The sequence below is a fragment of the Balaenoptera physalus genome, assembly GCF_965194825.1.
Source record: "Balaenoptera physalus genome assembly, chromosome: 2".
Lineage (NCBI taxonomy): Eukaryota > Metazoa > Chordata > Mammalia > Artiodactyla > Balaenopteridae > Balaenoptera > Balaenoptera physalus.
The window spans coordinates 164,407,142-164,428,041 of record NC_138883.1 but is presented as its reverse complement, the minus strand read 5'-3'; the positions used below and the strand labels follow the sequence as shown (position 1 = coordinate 164,428,041).

General features: G+C 33.6%; 1 protein-coding gene across 1 annotated transcript in view; it reads right to left on the bottom strand.

Annotated features, from left to right (window-relative positions):
• MALRD1 (MAM and LDL receptor class A domain containing 1) overlaps positions 1–20,900 on the bottom strand; it is a 621,227-nt gene that overhangs the window by 324,267 nt on the left and 276,060 nt on the right. Inside the window, exons 26-27 of the mRNA XM_082449909.1 lie at positions 9,798–10,045; positions 5,959–6,250 (exon numbers count right to left, since the gene is read on the bottom strand). Coding sequence (XP_082306035.1) covers positions 5,959–6,250; positions 9,798–10,045 — 540 coding nt within the window. The remainder of the gene's footprint in view (positions 1–5,958; positions 6,251–9,797; positions 10,046–20,900) is intronic.

Below are 20,900 nucleotides of genomic sequence, written 5' to 3'. Positions count from 1 at the left end.
ACGTCTGGGACAACATTAAATGAACCAATATTCAAATTATAAGGGTCCAGAAGAAGAAGAGAAAAAAGGTATGAGAAAATATTTGAAGAGATCATAGTTGAAAACTTCCCTAACATAGGAAAGGAAATAGTCAATAAAGTCCAGGAAGCACAGAGAGTCCCATATAGGATAAATCCAAAGAGAAACATGCCAAACACATATTAATCAAACTATCAAAAATTAAATACAAAGAAAAAATATTAAAGGCAGCAAGGGAAAAGCAACAAATAACATACAAGGGAATCCCCATAAGGTTAACAGCTGATCCTTCAGCAGAAACTCTGCAAGCCAGAAGGGAGTGGCAGGACATATTTAAAGTGATGAAAGGGAAAAACCTACAACCAAGATTACTCTACCCAACAAGGATCTCATTCATATTTGATGGAGAAATTAAAACCTTTACAGACAAGCAAAAGTTAAGAGAATTCAGCACTACCAAACCAGCTTTACAACAAATGCTAAAGGAACTTCTCTAGGCAGAAAACACAAGGGAAGGAAAAAACCTACAAAAACAAACACAAAACAATTAAGAAAATGGTAATAGGAACGTATGTATCGATAATTACCTTAAATGTAAATGGATTAAATGCTCCAACCAAAAGACATAGACTGACTGAATGGCTACAAAAACAAACCCATATATATGCTGTCTACAAGCGATGCACTTCAGACCTAGGGACACAAAAAGACTGAAAGTGAGGGGATGGAAAAGATATTCCAGGCAAATGGAAATCAAAAGAAAGGTGGAGAAGCAATTCTCATATAAGACAAAATAGACTTTACAAGAGACAAAGAAGGACACTACATAATGATCAAGGGATCAATCCAAGAAGACGATATAACAATTGTAAATATTTATGCACCCAACACAGGGGCACCTCAATACATAAGACAAATGCTAACAGCCATAAAAGAGGAAATCGACAGTAACACAGATATAGTAGGGGACTTTAACACCACACTTTCACCAATGGACAGATCATCCAAAACGAAAATAAAAAAGGAAACACAAGCTTTAAATGACACATTAAACAAGATGGACTTAATTGATATTTGCAGGACATTCCATCCAAAAACAACAGAATACACTTTCTTCTCAAGTATTCATGGAACATTCTCCAGGATAGATCATATCTTGGGTCACAAATCAAGTCTTGGTAAATTTAAGAAAATTGGAATCACATCAAGTATCTTTTCTGACCACAACGCTATGAGACTACATATCAATTACAGGATAAAATCTGTAAAAAATATAAACAAATGGAGGCTAAACAATACGCTACTAAATAACCAAGAGATCACTGAAGAAATCAATGAGGAAATCAAAAAATACCTAGAAACAAATGACAATGAAAACATGATGGCCTAAAACCTATGGGATGCAGCAAAAGCAGCTCTAAGAGGGAAGTTTAATGCAATACAATCCTACCTCAAGTAAAAAGAAAAATCTCAAATAACCAACCTAACCTTACACCTAAAGCAATTAGAGAAAGAAGAACAAAAAACCCCAAAGTTAGCAGAAGGAAAGAAACCATAAAGATCAGATCAGAAATAAAGAAAAAGAAATGAAGGAAATGATGGCAAAGATCAATAAAACTAAAAGCTGGTTCTTTGAGAAGATAAACAAAATTGATAAACCATTAGCCAGACTCTTCAAGAAAAAGAGGGAGAGGACTCAAATCAACAGAATTAGAAATGAAAAAGGAGAAGTAACAACTGACACTGCAGAAATACAAAGGATCATGAGAGATTACTACAAGCAACTATTTGCCAATAAAATGGACAACCTGGAAGAAATGGACAAATCCTTAGAAATGCACAACCTTCTGAGACTGAACCAGGAAGAAACAGAAAATATGAACAGACCAATCAAAAGCACTGAAATTGAAACTGTGATTAAAAATCTTCCAACAAACAAAAGCCCAGGACCAGATGGCTTCACAGACGAATTCTATCAAACATTTAGAGAAGAGCTAACACCTCTCCTTCTCAAACTCGTCCAAAATATAGCAAAGGGAAGAACACACCCAAACTCATCCTATGAGGCCACCATCACCCTGATACCAAAACCAGACTAAGATGTCACAATAAAAGAAAACTACAGGCCAATATCTCTGATGAACATAGATGCAAAAATCCTCAACAAAATACTAGCAAACAGAATCCAACAGCACATTAAAAGGGTCATGAAGCATGATCAAGTGGGATTTATCCCAGGGATGCAAGGATTCTTCAATATACGCAAATAAATCAATGTGATATACTATATTAACAAATAGAAGGTTAAAAACCATATGAAAATCTCAATAGATGCAGAAAAAGCTTTCAACAAAGTTCAACACCCATTTATGATAAAAAGTCTCTAGAAAGTAGGCATAGAGGGAACTTACCTCAACATAATAAAGGCCATGTATGATAAACTCACAGCCAACATCGTTCTCAATGGTGAAAAACTGAAGCCATTTCCTCTAAGATCAGAAACAAGACAAGGTTGCCCACTCTCACCACTATTATTCAACATAGTTTTGGAAGTTTTAGCCACAGCAATCAGAGAAGAAAAAGAAATAAAAGGAATCCAAATCAGAAAAGAAGAAGTAAAACTGTCACTGTCTGCAGATGATATGATACTATACATAGAGAATCCTAAAGATGCTACCAGAAAACTACTAGAGCTAAGCAGTGAATTTGGTAGAGTAGCAGGATACAATATTAATGTGCAGAAATCTCTTGCATTCCTATACACTAATGATGAAAAATCTGAAAGAGAAATTAAGTAAACGCTCCCATTTACCATTGCAACAAAAAGAGTAAAATACCTAGGAATAAACCTACCTAAGGAGACAAAAGACCTGTATGCAGAAAACTATAAAACATTGATGAAAGAAATTAAAGACGATACAAACAGATGGAGAGGTATACCATGTTCTCGCATTGGAAGAATCAACATTGTGAAAATGACTATAATATCCAAAGCAATCCACAGATTCAGTGCAATCCCTATCAAACTACCAATGGCATTTTTCACAGAACTAGAACAAAATCTATCACAATTTGTATGGAAACACAAAAAAACCCCGAAGAGCCAAAGCAATCTTGAAAAAGAAAAACAGAGCTGGAGGAATCAGGCTCCCTGACTTCAAGCTCTACTACAAAGCTACAGTAATCAAGACAGTATGGTACTGGCACAAAAACAGAAATATAGATCAATGGAACAGGATAGAAAGCCCAGAGATAAACCCACGCACATATGGTCACCTTATCTTTGATAAAGGAGGCAAGAATATACAATGGAGAAAAGACAGCCTCTTCAATAAGTGGTACTGGGAAAACTGGACAGCTACATGTAAAAGAATGAAATTAGAACACTTCCTAACACCGTACACAAAAATAAACTCAAAATGGACTGAAGACCTAAATGTAAGGCCAGACACTATAAAACTCTTAGAGGAAAACATAGGCAGAACACTCTATGACATAATTCACAGCAAGATCCTTTTTGACCCACCTCCTAGAGAAATGGAAATAAAAACAAAAATAAACAAATGTGGCCTAATGAAAACTTAAAAGCTTTTGCATGGTAAAGGAAACCATAAACAAGATGAAAAGACAGCCCTCAGAATGGGAGAAAATATTGGCAAATGAAGCAACTGACAAAGGATTAATCTCCAAAATATATCAGCAGCTCATGCAGCTCAATATCAAAAAAATAAACAACCCAATCCAAAAATGGGCAGAAGACCTAAATACACATTTCTCCAAAGAAGATATACAGATTGCTAACAAACACATGAAAAGATGCTCAACATCACTAATCATTAAAGAAATGCAAATCAAAACTACAACGAGGTATTACCTCACACCAGTCAGAATGGCCATCATCAAAATATCTACAAACAATAAAGGCTGGAGAGGGTGTGGAGAAAAGGGAAGCCTCTTGCACTGTTGGTGGGACTGTAAATTGATATAGCCACTATGGAGAACAGTATGGAAGTTCCTTAAAAAACTAAAAATAGAGCTACCATATGACCCAGCCATCCCACTACTGGGCATATACCCTGAGAAAACCATAATTCAAAAAGAGTCATGTACCACAATGTTCATTGCAGCTCTATTTACAATAGCCAGGACATGGAAGCAACCTAAGTGTCCATCGACAGATGAATGGATAAAGAAGATGTGACACATATATACAATGGAATATTACTCAGCCATAAAAAGAAATGAAATTGAGTTATTTGTAGTGAATTGGATGGACCTAGAGTCTGTCATACAGAGTGAAGTAACTCAGAAAGAGAAAAACAAATACTGTACGCTAACACATATATATGGGGTCTAAAAAAAATGGTTCTGATAAACCCAGGGGCAGTACCGGAATAAAGACAGAGATATAGAGACTGGACTTGAGGACACGGCGTGGGGGAAGGGTAAGCTGGTACGAAGTGAGAGAGCAACACTGACCTATATACATTACCAAATGTAAAATGGATGGCTAGTGGGAAGCAGCCGCATAGCACAGGGAGATCAGCTCGGTGCTTTGTGACCACCTAGAGGGGTGGGATAGGGAGGGTGGGAGGGAGACTCAAGAGGGAGGGGATATGGGGATATACGTTTGCATATAACTGATTCACTTTGTTATACAGCAGAAACTAACACAACATTGTACAGCAATTATACTCCAATAAAGATGTTAAAAAAGAAAAAGAAAGTAGATTAGTGTGAGGTATTTGAAATGCTTTTACATTAAATTCACATAAGTATACTTATCCCTCAACACAGTCTTGAAATGTTTCTTTTCCTCTGTACTATTCCATATAGTGCTGGAAACATCAGGCAAGGAGCCTGGCTTAACTATGTGTCAATGGGAAAATATTTATCTGGAAACCTACTCTTAACCAAATTAAAACACTCCCTTTAAAATGTATGAGGAAGTTATGGCAGAAATGGCAGTGTTCCCCATTCCACCCACCATGTTAAAAGTCAGTACAAACAAACTAGTTCATTCTTCTTAAAGCACTTTTGTTTTTGTTAATTACAAGATATAATTCATATACAAAATGAATGGCACTTTTATTTTCTACTCCAAACTCATGGTTTAAATATTAATATATGTCATATTATCAACTGATAAAATTTGGTTTTTTGTTTTTGTTTTTGTTTTTTTTGCCACACCATGCAGCATGTGGGAACTTAGTTCCCAGGCCAGGGATCGAACCCATGGCCCCTACATTGAGAGTGCAGAGTCTTAACCACTGGACCGCCAGGGAAGTTCCAAAATTTGTTCTTTTGTCATTTTAACACTATATACTGCATTTTCATCTCATCCTCTAATATTTTATATGAATTAATGCTACTTGCTATTTCCACTTCTTACAATATTGTCACTGTATGTACTATATTGGACATCTACCAATAATCTAATTATTTAGACAAATTACCCCTAAATTTTTAGGTGAATGGATGGACATATTCAATCATCTAAACTATTTAAATATATAAACTCAACATTCAAATGAATAAAGTATTGGTCTAAAAAGAATACAGTAAATAACGTAACCACAGTAACATCTAATTAAAGTTGAGTAAGTCTGTTCTTGATGTTCTTATATTGTATTAAGAGTGAATTGATATTTACTAAGGACTGAATTCTGAATCAGACTGAAAACAAAGGAGTCTTAGTTTATTGATCTAAGAAGAAACTGACTAAACTAGGAAGTGGGGAACTGGTAAATATACCAAAGCTTGGAGAAATGTTGGAAGGCAAGTTTATGAGTAAAGGCTTGAAAGATAACATTTTAGATTCAAAAAGATTTTTCTTTATGAAAACAATAATTTACTAGGTGTTTATGTCACTTCTTTTCCATTTCCTTCCTTCCCACCTACCACTCTGTAAAAGCACCACACAAACAAATTAAAATGTACCTGCTGGAAAAGGCACGTTGAGTTCCTCTTTCATGGAGTGATGGAATGATAGACAGTTCTTTGTAAGCACAATGTCATCCAGTGCAATATCTCCATGGTGGCCTTTCCCAACTCTGCCTTCAAATTTGAGTTGGAAGTCCTCATCACCAGACAGGGATAGTTCTTCCCGCTTCCAGAAATTGCCTTGTTCTACAGTGAGGTTAAGTAGGACCTTCGTTTGGTTTGAGACTGATACCTGGATCAAAGTGAGTGCTCCAATGCCATGTCCATACATGTGATAATGAAAAATTATCTGTAACCAAGAATCAGTATATTATATATAATTAGTATAATTAATTTCACCTTATTTTCAATTATATCATATTGTCCTCTCCTTTCTTAACAGATTCCTGAAGGAAAATTAGATCTGTATGTTCTATTGCTCTGTGAGTACTCTACCAATGAATGAAATTAGGCCAGCCTTAAATCATATGTTGCAAAACATGCAAAATAGTACAATAAGGATCAAATAGAAACTCAGTTGAAAAATGAGCAGAGTTCACTTCCTTTCTGTGACTTATAAAAGTAGGATTCCTCCAAAAACTCTTAAGATCCACTGTCAAAGGAATAAAAATATCATTAAAAAGTGATGTATTATATAGAAAGACTTTTCATGATTAAGAAATATCAGGTACTAAAGAAAATCATTTCTAATCTCATGAAACTTAAGTCATTTTCTTCAAAATAGCAGAGTACTTTATTGCTTATTCCACCACGTCCTTGCACTTGAAACATATCTTTAGTTCTACAAGATCCTCAGGGCTGTACTATACATAGCAAAACCACCAGAATAGCAATTTCTAAATTTTACTTCAAATGCTTTAGAAGAGCAGACTTGAGAGTTGTACACCCAAGTAAAAATTAATGTAAGTATTTCCAGGGATTAACATTTCAATGTTTCAAAGAAGGAGTTTACCAGATTTTTAGTGATTGTTACACAGATGGAGAAAGTCAGGGGAAATTCTAGGAGGAAGAAGAATATGAGTTAGGAACAATAGGGACTGAGAGTGTTTTTAAGCTTTTGTCTTGTCTTTTTTATGAATGAGGGAAAAGAGTAATGGTGGGTGATCTTCACACAGGAAAATCACATTTTGGAAACACTAGCACTCATGGATATTATATTCTAGAGAAGAAAAATGAATGTGTTTAAAGGGTAAAGAATGTGATTAGACAATATATGCAATGCATACTTCAAAGAGCACCAAGAAGAGCTAAGCCATGTAAGTAACTCTATGCAAATTTCCTAGCTGATGAATAATACCTGAATTTCAGGTATTATTCTATGATCCAAAAATGTTTCTTCTATTGATTAATCCATTACTGTTGGAAAACATGAGCTCTATGACCACTTTGGCTGGTTTGGGGAGGACTGGTCAAACCTGAGTGTCACAAAGTGAGAAACAAAAAGAGTCTGAGGACAGTCTCTTGAGCAGCGTCAATAGGCAAGAGAGGAAACCACCCAACAGGCATAGCACATGTCTGTCTGGAGCCCTTGCAGTCATAGGTGTGGTCTTCCCAGTATTCTCCCTTGTTTTGTCTTCTTATTTGCACAGAAAGCATAAGGCATATGTTTTATGTCACAGTAAATACTTCCTTATCTTCTTGAGGTCATTTTCTGAATGATGCCATTGGGTCAACATGCAAACAAGCATCTAAATACTCCATTTCTACAGAGAACACTTGATGACAATGTAACCTAATCACAGGGCAACATGAGTGAATAAAAATCTCTTAAGTATTAAATTCTTCTAAGGAGGCATTTTCACTGGAACTTCAATCATCATCAATCTATGACTGCATCCCTTCCTGCCTTCCACCCATCCCTCAAAAGGAAGAAAAATCTCCAATTTGATTTTTTCTGCCTGAAGTTTTCCACAAGGTCAAGTGACAGAAAGGATTTTCATGAAAATATGGACGGTCACTCTGCTTAACTGATAAACAAATTTTTATATATGAGGGACCCAATCATTCCCAGCATGACCTTTCCTTACTTCTTTGTATTCAATCTATATCATAAATATTCATAAAGTGAACCATTCATCATTAATATTTTGACATTTCTCCTAGACATACTTCATTATTCTCACACAGGTGTTTAAAACAGTGGGAACTATAGTGCTGGGACCAGGGGAAAATAGAGATGAATGAGATCCTTAGTAACTACAGTATGAAAAAAAAAAATCTTTTGAACATTCTTAGAGGAAGTCTGAAAAGAAAAGCTAAGGAGTCTGTTTTCGATGTCTTTCAAATTACTCAATACTTTCTTGAAAATAAACCCCAGCATACCAGATTTTATATATGTTGAGTCTCTATCTATAAATCTATATACCCATAGATATTCTGAAATTTGCAAATTAGTTCTAGTCTTAGAAAGCTAATTAAAAATTAAACATGAAATATATACAATTTCAGTTTGACTTATTTTGCTTTTCTAAAACTCAACGTTTGCCAAACTAATTAAATAAAGTTTAATATAATTGTGTATGATTCATTGCATCCATTCTGGACTGCTGACTGAGTTACATCTTTAAAACTCTGAGCGTGTCACTTTCTTGCAGAAAATCTATGAAATTTGCCTGAAGAGAGAAGAGAGATGTGATTACTCCCTGAGAATTAAACTATGAAATCAATTTAAGATGACACAGAAAAGCTCCTAAGACAAACTGAAGGTTTAACATGTATTAAGACTGGGAAAATGGTAGGATGTAAAGGATGGTCAGTATAAAACAGAGGAACAAACATCTGTAATAAGTACAGGTACAGCTGGGGAGCCTTTGAGCAAAGATTTAATATGTCCCCTTCTGGGGTTAGGGCTCTCTATTGTGGAGACAGATACACAAGAATATTACAATTTGAAGATAATATAGATTTAAATCATGTTATTGTCTCCCAGCCTGATTCTTTGATCGGCTAGCAACTTTCTGAATATAATTTGTTTTCCTTTCAGTGTTCAGACATTGGGGAATATACCAGTCAGAATACATGTGTTCAGAGCTTACGGAGATTGCATTTCTTGCCGTAAATATAAATAAATGGCAAATTTATTCGTGCATTAATCTCTTATAAGCAAGATTCTGTGAAATCATCTCTGAGTGCTTAATTTATATGTAAAGATAAATTTAGCCCCTAGCCTAGCTGACTCAAATCCTTTGGGGGATAAAAATAGACAATCATGCAAACAATAAATAAAGTGAAGGTCCTTGCAAATGCATAGCCATCATATGAAGACCCATATTTATACTTTTAACCCTCTATAAATGTTGTCTTCAAATTTCCACAGCATAATGGCCAAACCATTTTTTCTTCCTGCCCCTAGAAATTCTACTTTTTAAAGGGTCAATTTCAGTCTTTCCTTTTCCATGAAGACGTCTTCAAACATTTTATCATGGTGCCAACTATGACTCGTATTAGTTCTTGGAAATATTTAACTTTATACTATTTCTCATTGTTTAATTCTCTTTCTTATGGTGAAATTCCCATAATTCCAATAAGTACCAAGTTCCCTGAGTGGACACAACTGATATTTTACTTCTTTTGTTCTACCCATGGTTATGGATAATAACCACGACATTTTCCAATGGTTTCCAAAATTCCTTATCTATGGAACTTATCCACAGGATAAATTCTTCCAACAGCTCTAATGATCTTTCCCTTTCACCCTTACTTCACTTTCTCCCTCCCTCACATATTCCAAGTTGAATACATTCAAACTCATTTGTTGGTCTGGTGCCGGCCATTTCATTTTCTGTACTTAACTCCATCAGAAGTTGTTCATAATATTTCTGGGTTTCTTCGCATACCTTGCAGTTTTTGCTTCTTCTGCTTATGACTGGGCTTGAAATTCTGGCTGCTCTCATGGGCTGCTGAGGGAACAAGCTCTTTATGAAGATGTAATGACCAGATGAATTTCGCCAGGTGTGATCAGCAGCTGGCTCTGTGCCCGAGGCAGGGAGGCTGCTAGCCTTCAGATTCCAGTCAAAGTCGTCATCCTGCTCCTGCTCCCAGGAGCAAAGATCAAACTCAAAATCACAGCACCCACTGGAGGTACCTGGAGAACATTTCCCAATTTATGGTGGAGAGAAAGAGGAAGTTAGTAGATAAGGCATGCAATCACAAAGTACAGTAATCTTATTAAACACACTCATGTTTCAGGATCTTTGAACTTGCTACTCTCTCTGCCTGGATTCTTTCCCAAATGGCCTGTCCACTCACTTCTATCAGATCTGTATTTGAGCATCACCTCCTCAGTAGGTCCTTATTTATCAGTGTATGTAAAATCTCCTGTCCTCAACTCTGTCCTGCTTCACTTGTTTATTTTTATTTTGGGCACTTTTCTAACACATTATATGTTTTACCTACTTATTTTTTGTCTTCCCCCGCTCCTCACTCATCAGCATGCATGTGTTATAAAGGAGAGAATTTGCTCAGTTTTGTTGTTATATTCCCAGTGCCTGGCAAATAATTGCTCAATTTGTTGAATAAATAAATGAACTTTTAAAAAAGAAAAAAAATACAGTAATCTTATGTAGCTTTTATATATAGAATGGATAAACAACAAGGTCCTACTCTATAGCACAGAGAACTATATTCAATATCCTGTGATAAACTATAATGGAAAAGAATATGAAAAAGAATGTATATATATGTATAATGGAATCACTTTGCTGTACAGCAATAATTAACACAACATTGTAAATCAACAATACTTCAATTAAAAAATTGAAAATATTGCAGTAATCTTGCCACATCATGTAATGTTAGAAACCTTACAATATTATCCTGACAGCAACATTAAAATAGAAAGCTTAGTTTGTTACACACAGCTATTTCCATGGCTCATTTAAGTTTATTTCTTCAATAGTCTGGTCCCTGTGTCAAAATCCATGAGAAAATATTCCAGCATTACACACATTTCCTCCTGCAAACACCTATTTGGCCAATGTAATTTATTTCTTTTCTCTTCTCATCTTTGCTTCTCAGATCTTGGTAGGGAATTTAGGAAGTTTATTATTCTGCAACACAGTTTAGCTGGGAAATCCTTCCTAAAGCAAAAGTTATTAATCATGGTAATTATTTTTTAAAACATAGACTTATTTTAGAGATAGGAAAATTGTGAAACAGAAAAGGTTAAAACTGTAATGATTTAATTTATTATAAGTTGCAGAAATTAAATATGTTGAGTCACATTAAATACCAACTATCTCTTTTAAAAATATTTTATTATTAACATTGCTTAAGGTTTTCTTCCATTTCCAGGATAGTAAGAATTCTAAGTCCAACTATGTCCTTATTGATTTTCTGCCTGCTGGATCTATCCATTTCTGACAGAGGGGTGTGAAAATCTCCAACTATGATAGTGGATTCATCTCTTCTCTTGGCAGTTCTAGAAGTTTTTTATGTCACACAGGTTGACATTCTGTTGTTAGGTACATAAACGTTAGGGATTGTCATGTCTTCTTAGAAAAGTGACCCCTTTACTGTTGTGTAATGCCTGTATTTATCCCTGATAATGTTCCTTGCTTTGAAGTCTGTTCTGTCTGAAATTAAAATAGCTATTCCTGCTTTCTTTCGATTCGTGTAAGCATGGTATGTATTTCTGCATACGTTTACCTTTAACCTATAAATATCTTTATATTCAAAGTGGGTTTCTTGTAGACTACATGTAGTTGGGTCCTATTTTCTATTCAACTGTTAATTCAGTTTTTTTTTTGTTTTTTTTTGTTTTTTTTTTATTTTTATTTTTTTTCAGTTTTTAAATTACATTTGAAACTTATTTTGAAAATTTACTCTGTTCTAAAATAGACTGTAATTCCTACAGCCTCTTTTAGTTCAGAATACTAAAGTTCTCCTAAGTATCCTCTCAAAGGTCTGGGAAGTAAATCTCACTAAAATAATAATGAACCCCAACTCACCATCTTGTTTATAACCTGAACTCTTATCTTGGTTAAGAATATAAAATGAAGTAACTAATTCAGTTGCCCTTATGTTGGAAAATTTAGCAGCCCATGAGGACCAGATTTACATATAGACCAGCATCTAGAAAGGCCATTTGTATAAGGAAATGATGTGTGTTGCTGAAAAACAGATTTGTTTAAAAAAAAATCATACAAATACTGCTACATGAATCTCTATAGTGTAAATCATATTTCTGCTTTTGATATTTACTATAGTTCTGAACATATATTTCCTTGGAAAGTTTAATTCTAAAATATCAGTGGAGGAAAACACAGCAAGCAGGCCTAAGCTGTTTGAATTTCACACCACTGTGGTAAGAGGGAGCAACTTATAATTTCATTTTCTACTATTTCCCACAGGTGCCATGTGAGACAAGTAGCAAATAGCCTTCTGTGCAGATGCCAATTCCTGGCATTTCATGGAGCAATTAATGCCAGTGCCAGACAGGTGTGCCATCAGGAAGAAAATGATCCCTTTGTCTACAGCTGTACCATTAGTCAAACCAGTTTCTCCCTTTCCAAATGCTACAATTTTTCCATCGATCAATCTTTATAAGTATAAAAATGTTTCATTTAAAACAGACATAATTTTGAAAGAACACAACCTAATGCCTTTTAAGATCCTACCATCAAATTTTTAAAATATATCATTCTATTCATTTATTCTTTTCATATAAAATTTTTATTTATTTTTTAAACTGATAGTTTCTGTAAAAGAGTGTATGTAACAGGTGTACAATGTAGTGAGTCACAATTTTTAAGTTATACTCCATTTATAGTTATTATAAAATATTGGCTGTATTCCCTGTGTTGTATAATATATCCTTGTAGCTTATTTTACACCTAATAGCTTGTACCTCTGACTCCCCTACCCCTACATTGCCCCTCCCCCCTTCCCTCTCCCCACGGTAACAACTAGTTGGTTCTCAGTATCTGTGAGCCTGCTTCTTTTTTGTTTTATTCACTAGCTTGTTGTATTTTTTAGATTCCACATGTAAGTGATATCATGCAGCATGTCTTTCTCTGTCTGACTTATTTCATTTAGCATAATGCCCTCCAAGTCCACCCATGTTACTGAAAATGGCAAAATTTCATTCTTTTTTATGGCTGAGTAGTATTCCATTGTGTGTGTGTGTGTGTGCGTGTGTGTGTGTGTGTGTGTATATATATATGTACCACATCTTCTTTATCCATTCATCTGTTGATGGACACTTAGGTTGCTTCCATATCTTGGCAACTGTAAATAATGCTGCTATGAACATTGGGGTGCATGTATCCTTTTGAATTAGTATTTATTGAGCATATTCTATAAATAAAGCACATTTAAGAAAATGGGAAACTGCCTGGAAACAGGGCTTCTGTGTATTGAGCATAACGTATACCAGGGCCTGAGTAGTCTCTTCATATGTTTTATTTCACTTAATTCCCACATCTCTACATAATTGTTACTGTTCTTACTTTGGTTTAAGAGATAGCTGGAGTTCAGAGTTAAAGTACTTTGCTTAGTATTACCCTGTAAGTAGCAGAACTATGAGTTGAAGAATGATATGACACAGCCCCTGTACCAGGACTCCCCTTTATAATGTGGTATGCAGCAGTTGGGGATGGCGGCTGCAATAAAATAAATCTACAAATAATGAAGGATAAGAAAATGCATATGTCTATAAAGAAATGCTCTAAAAGACCTCCTCCCCTAGGGTAGGTAGCTACATGAAGATGGGAGTCATCCAGTTTGGCTTGATTCTTTTTGAGGTGGCATGATGTCATTCATCACTTCTTTTAACTCTGTTCATATGAATATGAACGTTCTATGGATGCCAGTTTGTTCTGCAAAGGAAGAATGTTCTTCAAACTTGCTAAGAGAACAGAATATGATAAACCCTATAAATTATCTCTCTCTGAGAGATTTAAAAATACACTAGCATATTAAAGGCTCCATGAATTCCAACAATATAGAAACTATTTCTTTATACAACAAGTATATTCCCAATTTATTTGACTAAGGAACCTTTTTACTTACTTGTTTATTAGAACTATGAACATCTTTAGATTACTACACTACTGATAATGCACAGAGCAAGTTCACAAATCCTAATTAAAAACAAACGAGCAAAAAGCATAATTAGAGAAGTTCATTTCCATCAGTTCTGAGTGGGGCACTTTTCTAGCTATGTGACTTTGGGAATTGTATTCATTTCTTAGGGCTGCTGCAACAAAGTACAACAAACGGGGTGGCTTTAAGCAACAGAAATTTATTCTCTCTCAGTTGTTCAGGCTAAAGATCTGAAATCAAGGTGTCAGCAGTACCATGTTCATCCTACCGGCTCTAGGGGAGAATCCTTCCTGACCTCTTTCTAGCTACTGGTGGTTACTGGCAATCTGAGCATTCCTTGGCTTGTCTACACCACTCCAGCCACATGGCATTTGCCCTGTGTGTTATCACATCGTTTTCCCTCTGGGTGACTCTGTTCATATTTCTTCTTCTAAGGACACCAATCATTGGGTCTGAACCCACCTAATCCAATATGACCTCACTTTAATTCATTACATCTGCACAGATCCTGTTACCAAATAAGGTCACATTCACAGGTTCTAGTTGCAATTTAGGGGGTACACTATACAACCCAGTACTGGAATGTTTACATTTTTTAAAGTAAATCTCTTGGGCTTTTAAGGTATATAATCATATCATTAGAAAATAATTATAAATTGCTAAGAGAGAAGATCTTAAAAGTTCTCATGACACAAAAAATTCGTAACTATGTATGAGGATGGATGTTAACTAGACTTACTGTGGTAATCATTTTACAGTATATACTCATATTGAATCCTTATGTCGTACACTTGAAACTAATATAATGTTATATGTCAATTATAATTCAATAAAAAAGAAAATAAATATAATTTGGTATTCCTTTGTTTCATTTTATGTCTTACATATCAATCACGACCACAAAAAGTATACAAATAGTAATATAGTGTCAAGTAGTTCTTGACATGATCTTGATTTTAATGGGAATACTTCCATTGCTTCCTTCTTTAATTTGATATATCATTTTAAATATGTTCAAGTAATACCATTCTATGTATAATAAATGGTTGTTAAATTTAAGTGAATATTTTCAGAACCTATCAGTTTATTGTGACATGTTTCAGTGACTTATTTGTTACATGAACAGTTGTTACTTTAAAATATCCTTAAGATGTTGCAAGATCCTCATCTCAAAGCAGATGATATAATTATTACATTACTGAATTTAGTTTGCTCATATTTTAAGTTTTGCACATTTATATTCACAGGGAATTTTAACTATAGTTTTCATACTTTTCTGATTTCTGGAGGCTTCACTGTCAGTGATACATTAGCTTCATAAAATAAATTCTATCATTTCATATGGTTGGAATAGTTTATTTGGACATTATCAGTTCATTAAAATTTGATAGAACTCAGCAGTATCTATCCCAGGAGACAAAATTGGAGGACGTTTGTTGATAACTTTATTTGATAGTTAATGGTCTATTCAGGTTTTCTGCTTCATTAGTTTGATTTTGGTCATTTTTCTCCTAAAAAATTAACCATTTCATTGACATCTCCAAACTAGTGCAGTTATTGGTCTCCATATATTTATTAATTCCCCTTTAGCAAACCTGCATTTGTGTTTTTCCTCCTTTTTTAAAATTAAAAAATTGGAGTTTTGTCTATTTTTAAAAATAACATACTCTTGTATTTATCATTTGAATTGGTTTTGTTTCCACGTTAGTATTTCTTTCTCTTGATTTTCTTAATATGACGTTATTCTTTGTAACATTTTATTTTGAAATAATTTCAAGCTCATAGAAAAGTTGCAAGAATAGTATAAGTATTTTCCATCTATTCTTTAACTAAATTCACAAATATTTCTATTTCCCCATTTGTTCTATCTACATATGGATATACATCTCTATACATGCATTTTCAGAAGGATTTGAAAGTAAATTAGAGATAGTCATTTTATCAACACTTTCATGTTTCTTTCCTATAAACAAAGATGTTTCCTTACATAATGACAGTAAAATCATAGAACCAGAAAATGGGACATTAATATCTAATCCACAGTTCATATTTAAATTTGTCAATTATCCTACCTAATTCCTTTATAGTTATCTTTTCCCTTGGTTCAGAATCCAATCCAAGATAGATCATACATTATATTAAGTTGTCATGAATCTTTTTCTTCCTTTGCCTGGTTATATTCCATGAGGGCAGGCCAGTTATTTTAGCAAGTATTTGAATTTGTGTTTGAGGAATCCTTATGATTAGATTCAGGTCATGCATTTTAGCAGGAATACCACCGAAGTAAACTTGGATCCTTCTCGCACATGGTATCAGGAGGCATGATATTAATTTGTCCTAATATCCTTGGTGTTCACTTTGAACAACTGGTTAAGGTGGAATCAGTCACATCTCTCTACTGAAAAGTAACACTTTTTCCTTAAATAATTATTAATTTGTATGCAAATACAGGTGACAATGAAAATATGCTTCCCTTGTCAAATATTTAGCAACTAGTTTTAACTTCCACTGATTTCCTTCCTCCCTTCCTCCCTCCCTCCCTCCCTTCCTTTTTTTCTTGTGGTAAGAACACTTAACGTGAGATCCACCCTCTTAACAAAATTGTACATGTATAACATAGTGTTGTTAACTACAGGCACTACACTGTACAGCAGATCTCTAGAACCTTTTCATCCTGAGTAACTGAGACTGTGTACCCACTGAATAACAGCTCCCCATTTTCCCTCTCTCCCTAGATCCTGCCAACTACCACTCTACTCTCTGCTCCTATGAGTTTGACTCTAGATGCTTCAAATAATTGCAGTCATGCAGTGTTTGCCCTTTTGTCACTGTCTTATTTCACTGAGGACATTCCAGGTTCATTCACATTATCATATATGGTAGAACTTCCTTCTTTTTATGACTGCATAATATTCCACTATATGTATATACCACGTTTTCTTTATTCAGTCATCCATCAGTGTATATTTAGCTTGTGTCTATATCTTGGCTACTGCGAATAATGCCGCAATGAACATGGGAGTGCAGATATCTCTTCAAGATCTTTATTTCAATTCTTTTGGATATATACTCAGAAGTAGGACTGCTAGATTATGTGGTCTACCCATTATTTTCTAACAGTTCATTACACATAAGTTGGTTTTCTAATGTAAAGAAGAGCTTTGCCTTCACTTTATTTATTTAATTATTTAGTTTTTAATTTATACTTATATTTACATTATTTTCACTCTATTCCCAGCCTTAGGGTGAAAGTATTCAATATTTCACTTTAAGTATGATATTAGCTATATGTTCTTCACAGCTCTCCTTTGTCAGTCTGAGGAAGCTCCCTTCTACAAAAAGCTCCTTGTTTACAAAAAGTTTTATCACGACAGAGTATTGAATTTTTATTGATGCCTTTCCTGAACCTAAATGAGAAGACCACATGAATTTTCTTCTTTCTTCTGTTAAGGTGTGGATTTTTTTCATTATTTCATTTTTTGAACATTAAGTCAAACATACCCCTTTGTAAAATATATTATTAAAGATTTTTGCGTCTGTGTTCATCAGGGTAATTGATTTCTAAATTTCTTTTCTTATAGCTGCTAGTCTGACTTTGGCATCAGCCTTATACTGGTATCATAAAATGAGTTGGGAAGTGTTCCCTTTTCCTAATTTATGTTCTGAGAGTCGTGGGTAAGTTGGTATTATTTTACAAGTTTGATAGATTTCACCCATGAAGTCATCTGAGATTAAACATAGATATGTGGAAAATGTTTTATTATAAATTCAATTTCTGTAACAGATGTAGTCTTATTCAGATTTGTTTCAGTTTTGTCTTTTTAAAGTTTTTGCTCATTTCTTCCAAGCTGTTGAATTTTTTAGGAATGAAGGTATTATTTATAATAGCTATTCCTTATTATGCTTTTAATGTCAGTAGAGTTTGTGGTGATCTTTACTCTTTTGTTCCTGACATTAGTAAATTGTGTTTTCTGTCTTTAATTTTAATCAGTTTATTCAGGGATTTATTAATCTTTCAAATAAACAATTTTGGCCTTTTTAATATTCTCCTTTTGTTTAAATATTTACTATTTTTAATTTGTGCCCTAATCTTTACTTTTTCCTTCCATATAATTACTTTGTGTTTTTTTTTTTCAATCTTCTTAATTTGGAAACTCAGATCAATGATTTTTGATCTTCCTCCTTTGTAATATAAATACTTACTGCTATGTATTTCCTTTTAACCACTGATTTAGCAGGAATTGTAACCATATTTTATTCATCTGTGAATTTTAATTATCATTCATTTTGAAATACTTTCCTCGTTATGTTTGTGATTTCTCCTTTGGATGCATTCATTATTTTTCAGTGAGTTATTTCTCTGCCAAAATTTGGACATTTTATAGATATATATTATTATTGATATGTCAATTATGGTGTGATCAGATAGCATACTCTGTTAATATTTAATCCTTTGATATTTATTTATACTTGTTTTATGCCTTATCATGTGGTCATTTGGTGTGAACATTCCATTCACACTTGGAAAAGAATGTGTTTACTGAGGAGTGAGCTATAGCTAAATTAGATAAAAGTAGTTGCTAGTACAATTCAGATTTCCTATATCCTTATGAATATTTTGTCTAGGCATTCTGTGAATTCATGAGAGAGGTGACCAAATTTCTGACTACAATTGTGAATTTTTATATTTTTATTTTAGTTCTGTCAGATTTTATTTCAGGCATTTTGAAGCTTTGTTAAAAATACATATTTTTGATTGTTAACGTCTTCTTGATAAATTGATTGCTTTATTATAATCAAATGTCCCTCTACCATTTCTTATGTTCTTTTTCCAAAAGTCTATTTTTATATTAATTTAGAAACTATGAATGCCTTTTATTTGCTTTTTCAAGATAAATATTTTAAATATAAATTCAGAGATAGGTTTAAAGTGAAAGGATATCAAAGTACACACCAAGCAAATTGTTGTATCATGTTTTTTAAAAATCCATTCATAAATCTTGGCATTTTAATTGGTGTATTTAGGCTAGTTACATTTGATATAATTAATGTTATTGCAACATTTAGATCATTCTTTTATTATTTTCATATACATCCATTTCTTAATTATTATCTTCCTCCTTTTCTGCCTTTTTTGAATATTTTTAGTATTCCACTTTAATTCTTTATTGGGTTTTTAGCTATATCTCTTTACATTATATTTTAATAGTTGGTCTAATGATTGTAATATGCCTACTTAACCATCACAATCCAGAGTTAATATTGCTCTTCATACAAAATTTAAGAAACTTGGTAAAGTTTAGTTCCATTCACCTCCTGTTAATTGTGCTATTTTGTCATATATATCTACATATGATACAAAAGCTTCAATACTGTGTATGTCTTGTTTTAAAAGCATGCCTTTTAAAGAATTTAATGAAAGAAAAGAGAAAATTTTAGTCTTGTATATTAACTCACATAATTATAAACTCTTATTCTCTTTATTTTTTCCTGAAGATTCAAGTTTCAACCTGGTGTTATTTACTTTCAGCCTGAAAAATATCCATTAGCACTTTTTATAGTGTATGCTGAAGTATGATGGCATCTCTTATTTTCCATTTATCTGAAAATGTTTTATTTTGCCTTAGTTTGGGGAAAATATTTTCACTGGATACAAAATTCTTTGTTGACAAGTCCTCTCTCCAACCCCATTTTAGCATTTTAAATATATTCTTCTAATATCTTTGGGCCTCCATTTTTCTTGTGACAAGAAATAAGCTATCAAGCATATCATTGTTTCATTTTTAACTTGTTTTTTACTTTTCTGGTGTCTTTCAAGATTTTCTCTTTTATTTTGGTTTTTATCAGTTGAAACAGAAGGTACTAAGATGTGGTGATTTTCATTTTCTTTGTCTTGATCTTCCTGATCATTTTATTTAAGTTTATGTTTTCCATAAATTTGGAATTTTTTGATAATTATTTATTCAAATATTTTTCTGTTCTTCCCCCCACCTTATGTTCCTTCATTTACATGTATATAAGAATGTTTTATGTTGCCCTGTGGATCACTAAGGCTCTGATCAATTTATTTTCATTTTTTTTTCTTCTTAAGTAATCAGATAACTTCCATTTAGTAGATCTGTCTTCAAGTTCAGTGATACTTCTCCTGTTGTCTCTAATCTGTCTCTAAGGTCATCCAGTAAATTTTTATTTCAGGTATTTCACTTTTCAGTTCTAGAAATTCCCTTTGGTTCTTCCTCCTATTCCTTTTTATCCTCCTTCTCCTCTTCTTCTCTCTCATTTCCTCCTCCTCTCTCTCACTTCTGCCTCCTCTCTCTCTCTTCATCTTCATTTTTATTTCCTTGCTGAGATCTTCTATATCTGCTTATTCATTATTGTGATATTCTTATTAAGTCCTGGAACACATTTGTAATACCTGCTTTAAATCCACTGTTTACTAAATCTCAGTTTTCCATCATCTTGGAATCAATTTCTATTAATTTTTTTCTCAAATATAGGTCAAAATTTCCTCTTTCTTGATATGTGTAATTTTTTTTACTTGTATGCTGAAATTGTAGATGATACATTGTAGCAAATTTGGGTTATGTCATGCTCTTTAAATGTGTGTTATATTTTTTCTCACAGTTTCTGAGAGGTCTTTTTAGTACAATCAGGCTTAGTTTTATTATTTTTAGGTTAGATCTATTGAAAATTTCAACTTATTCCTAGGTTATGTTGCTTATTAATAAATTGGGTTTTTACTGTAGTATCATTTTAAAGCTTGAAGTGTTTAGTACCATCTCAATTCTGGCTGTGCTGGAATTTTAATGTGTTCCCAAATTGCATGCCCTCTAGAATAACTACTGATCTCTCTCTCAGTCCTGCACCATGTCATCTCTCCTCATGGGGTCTCACTC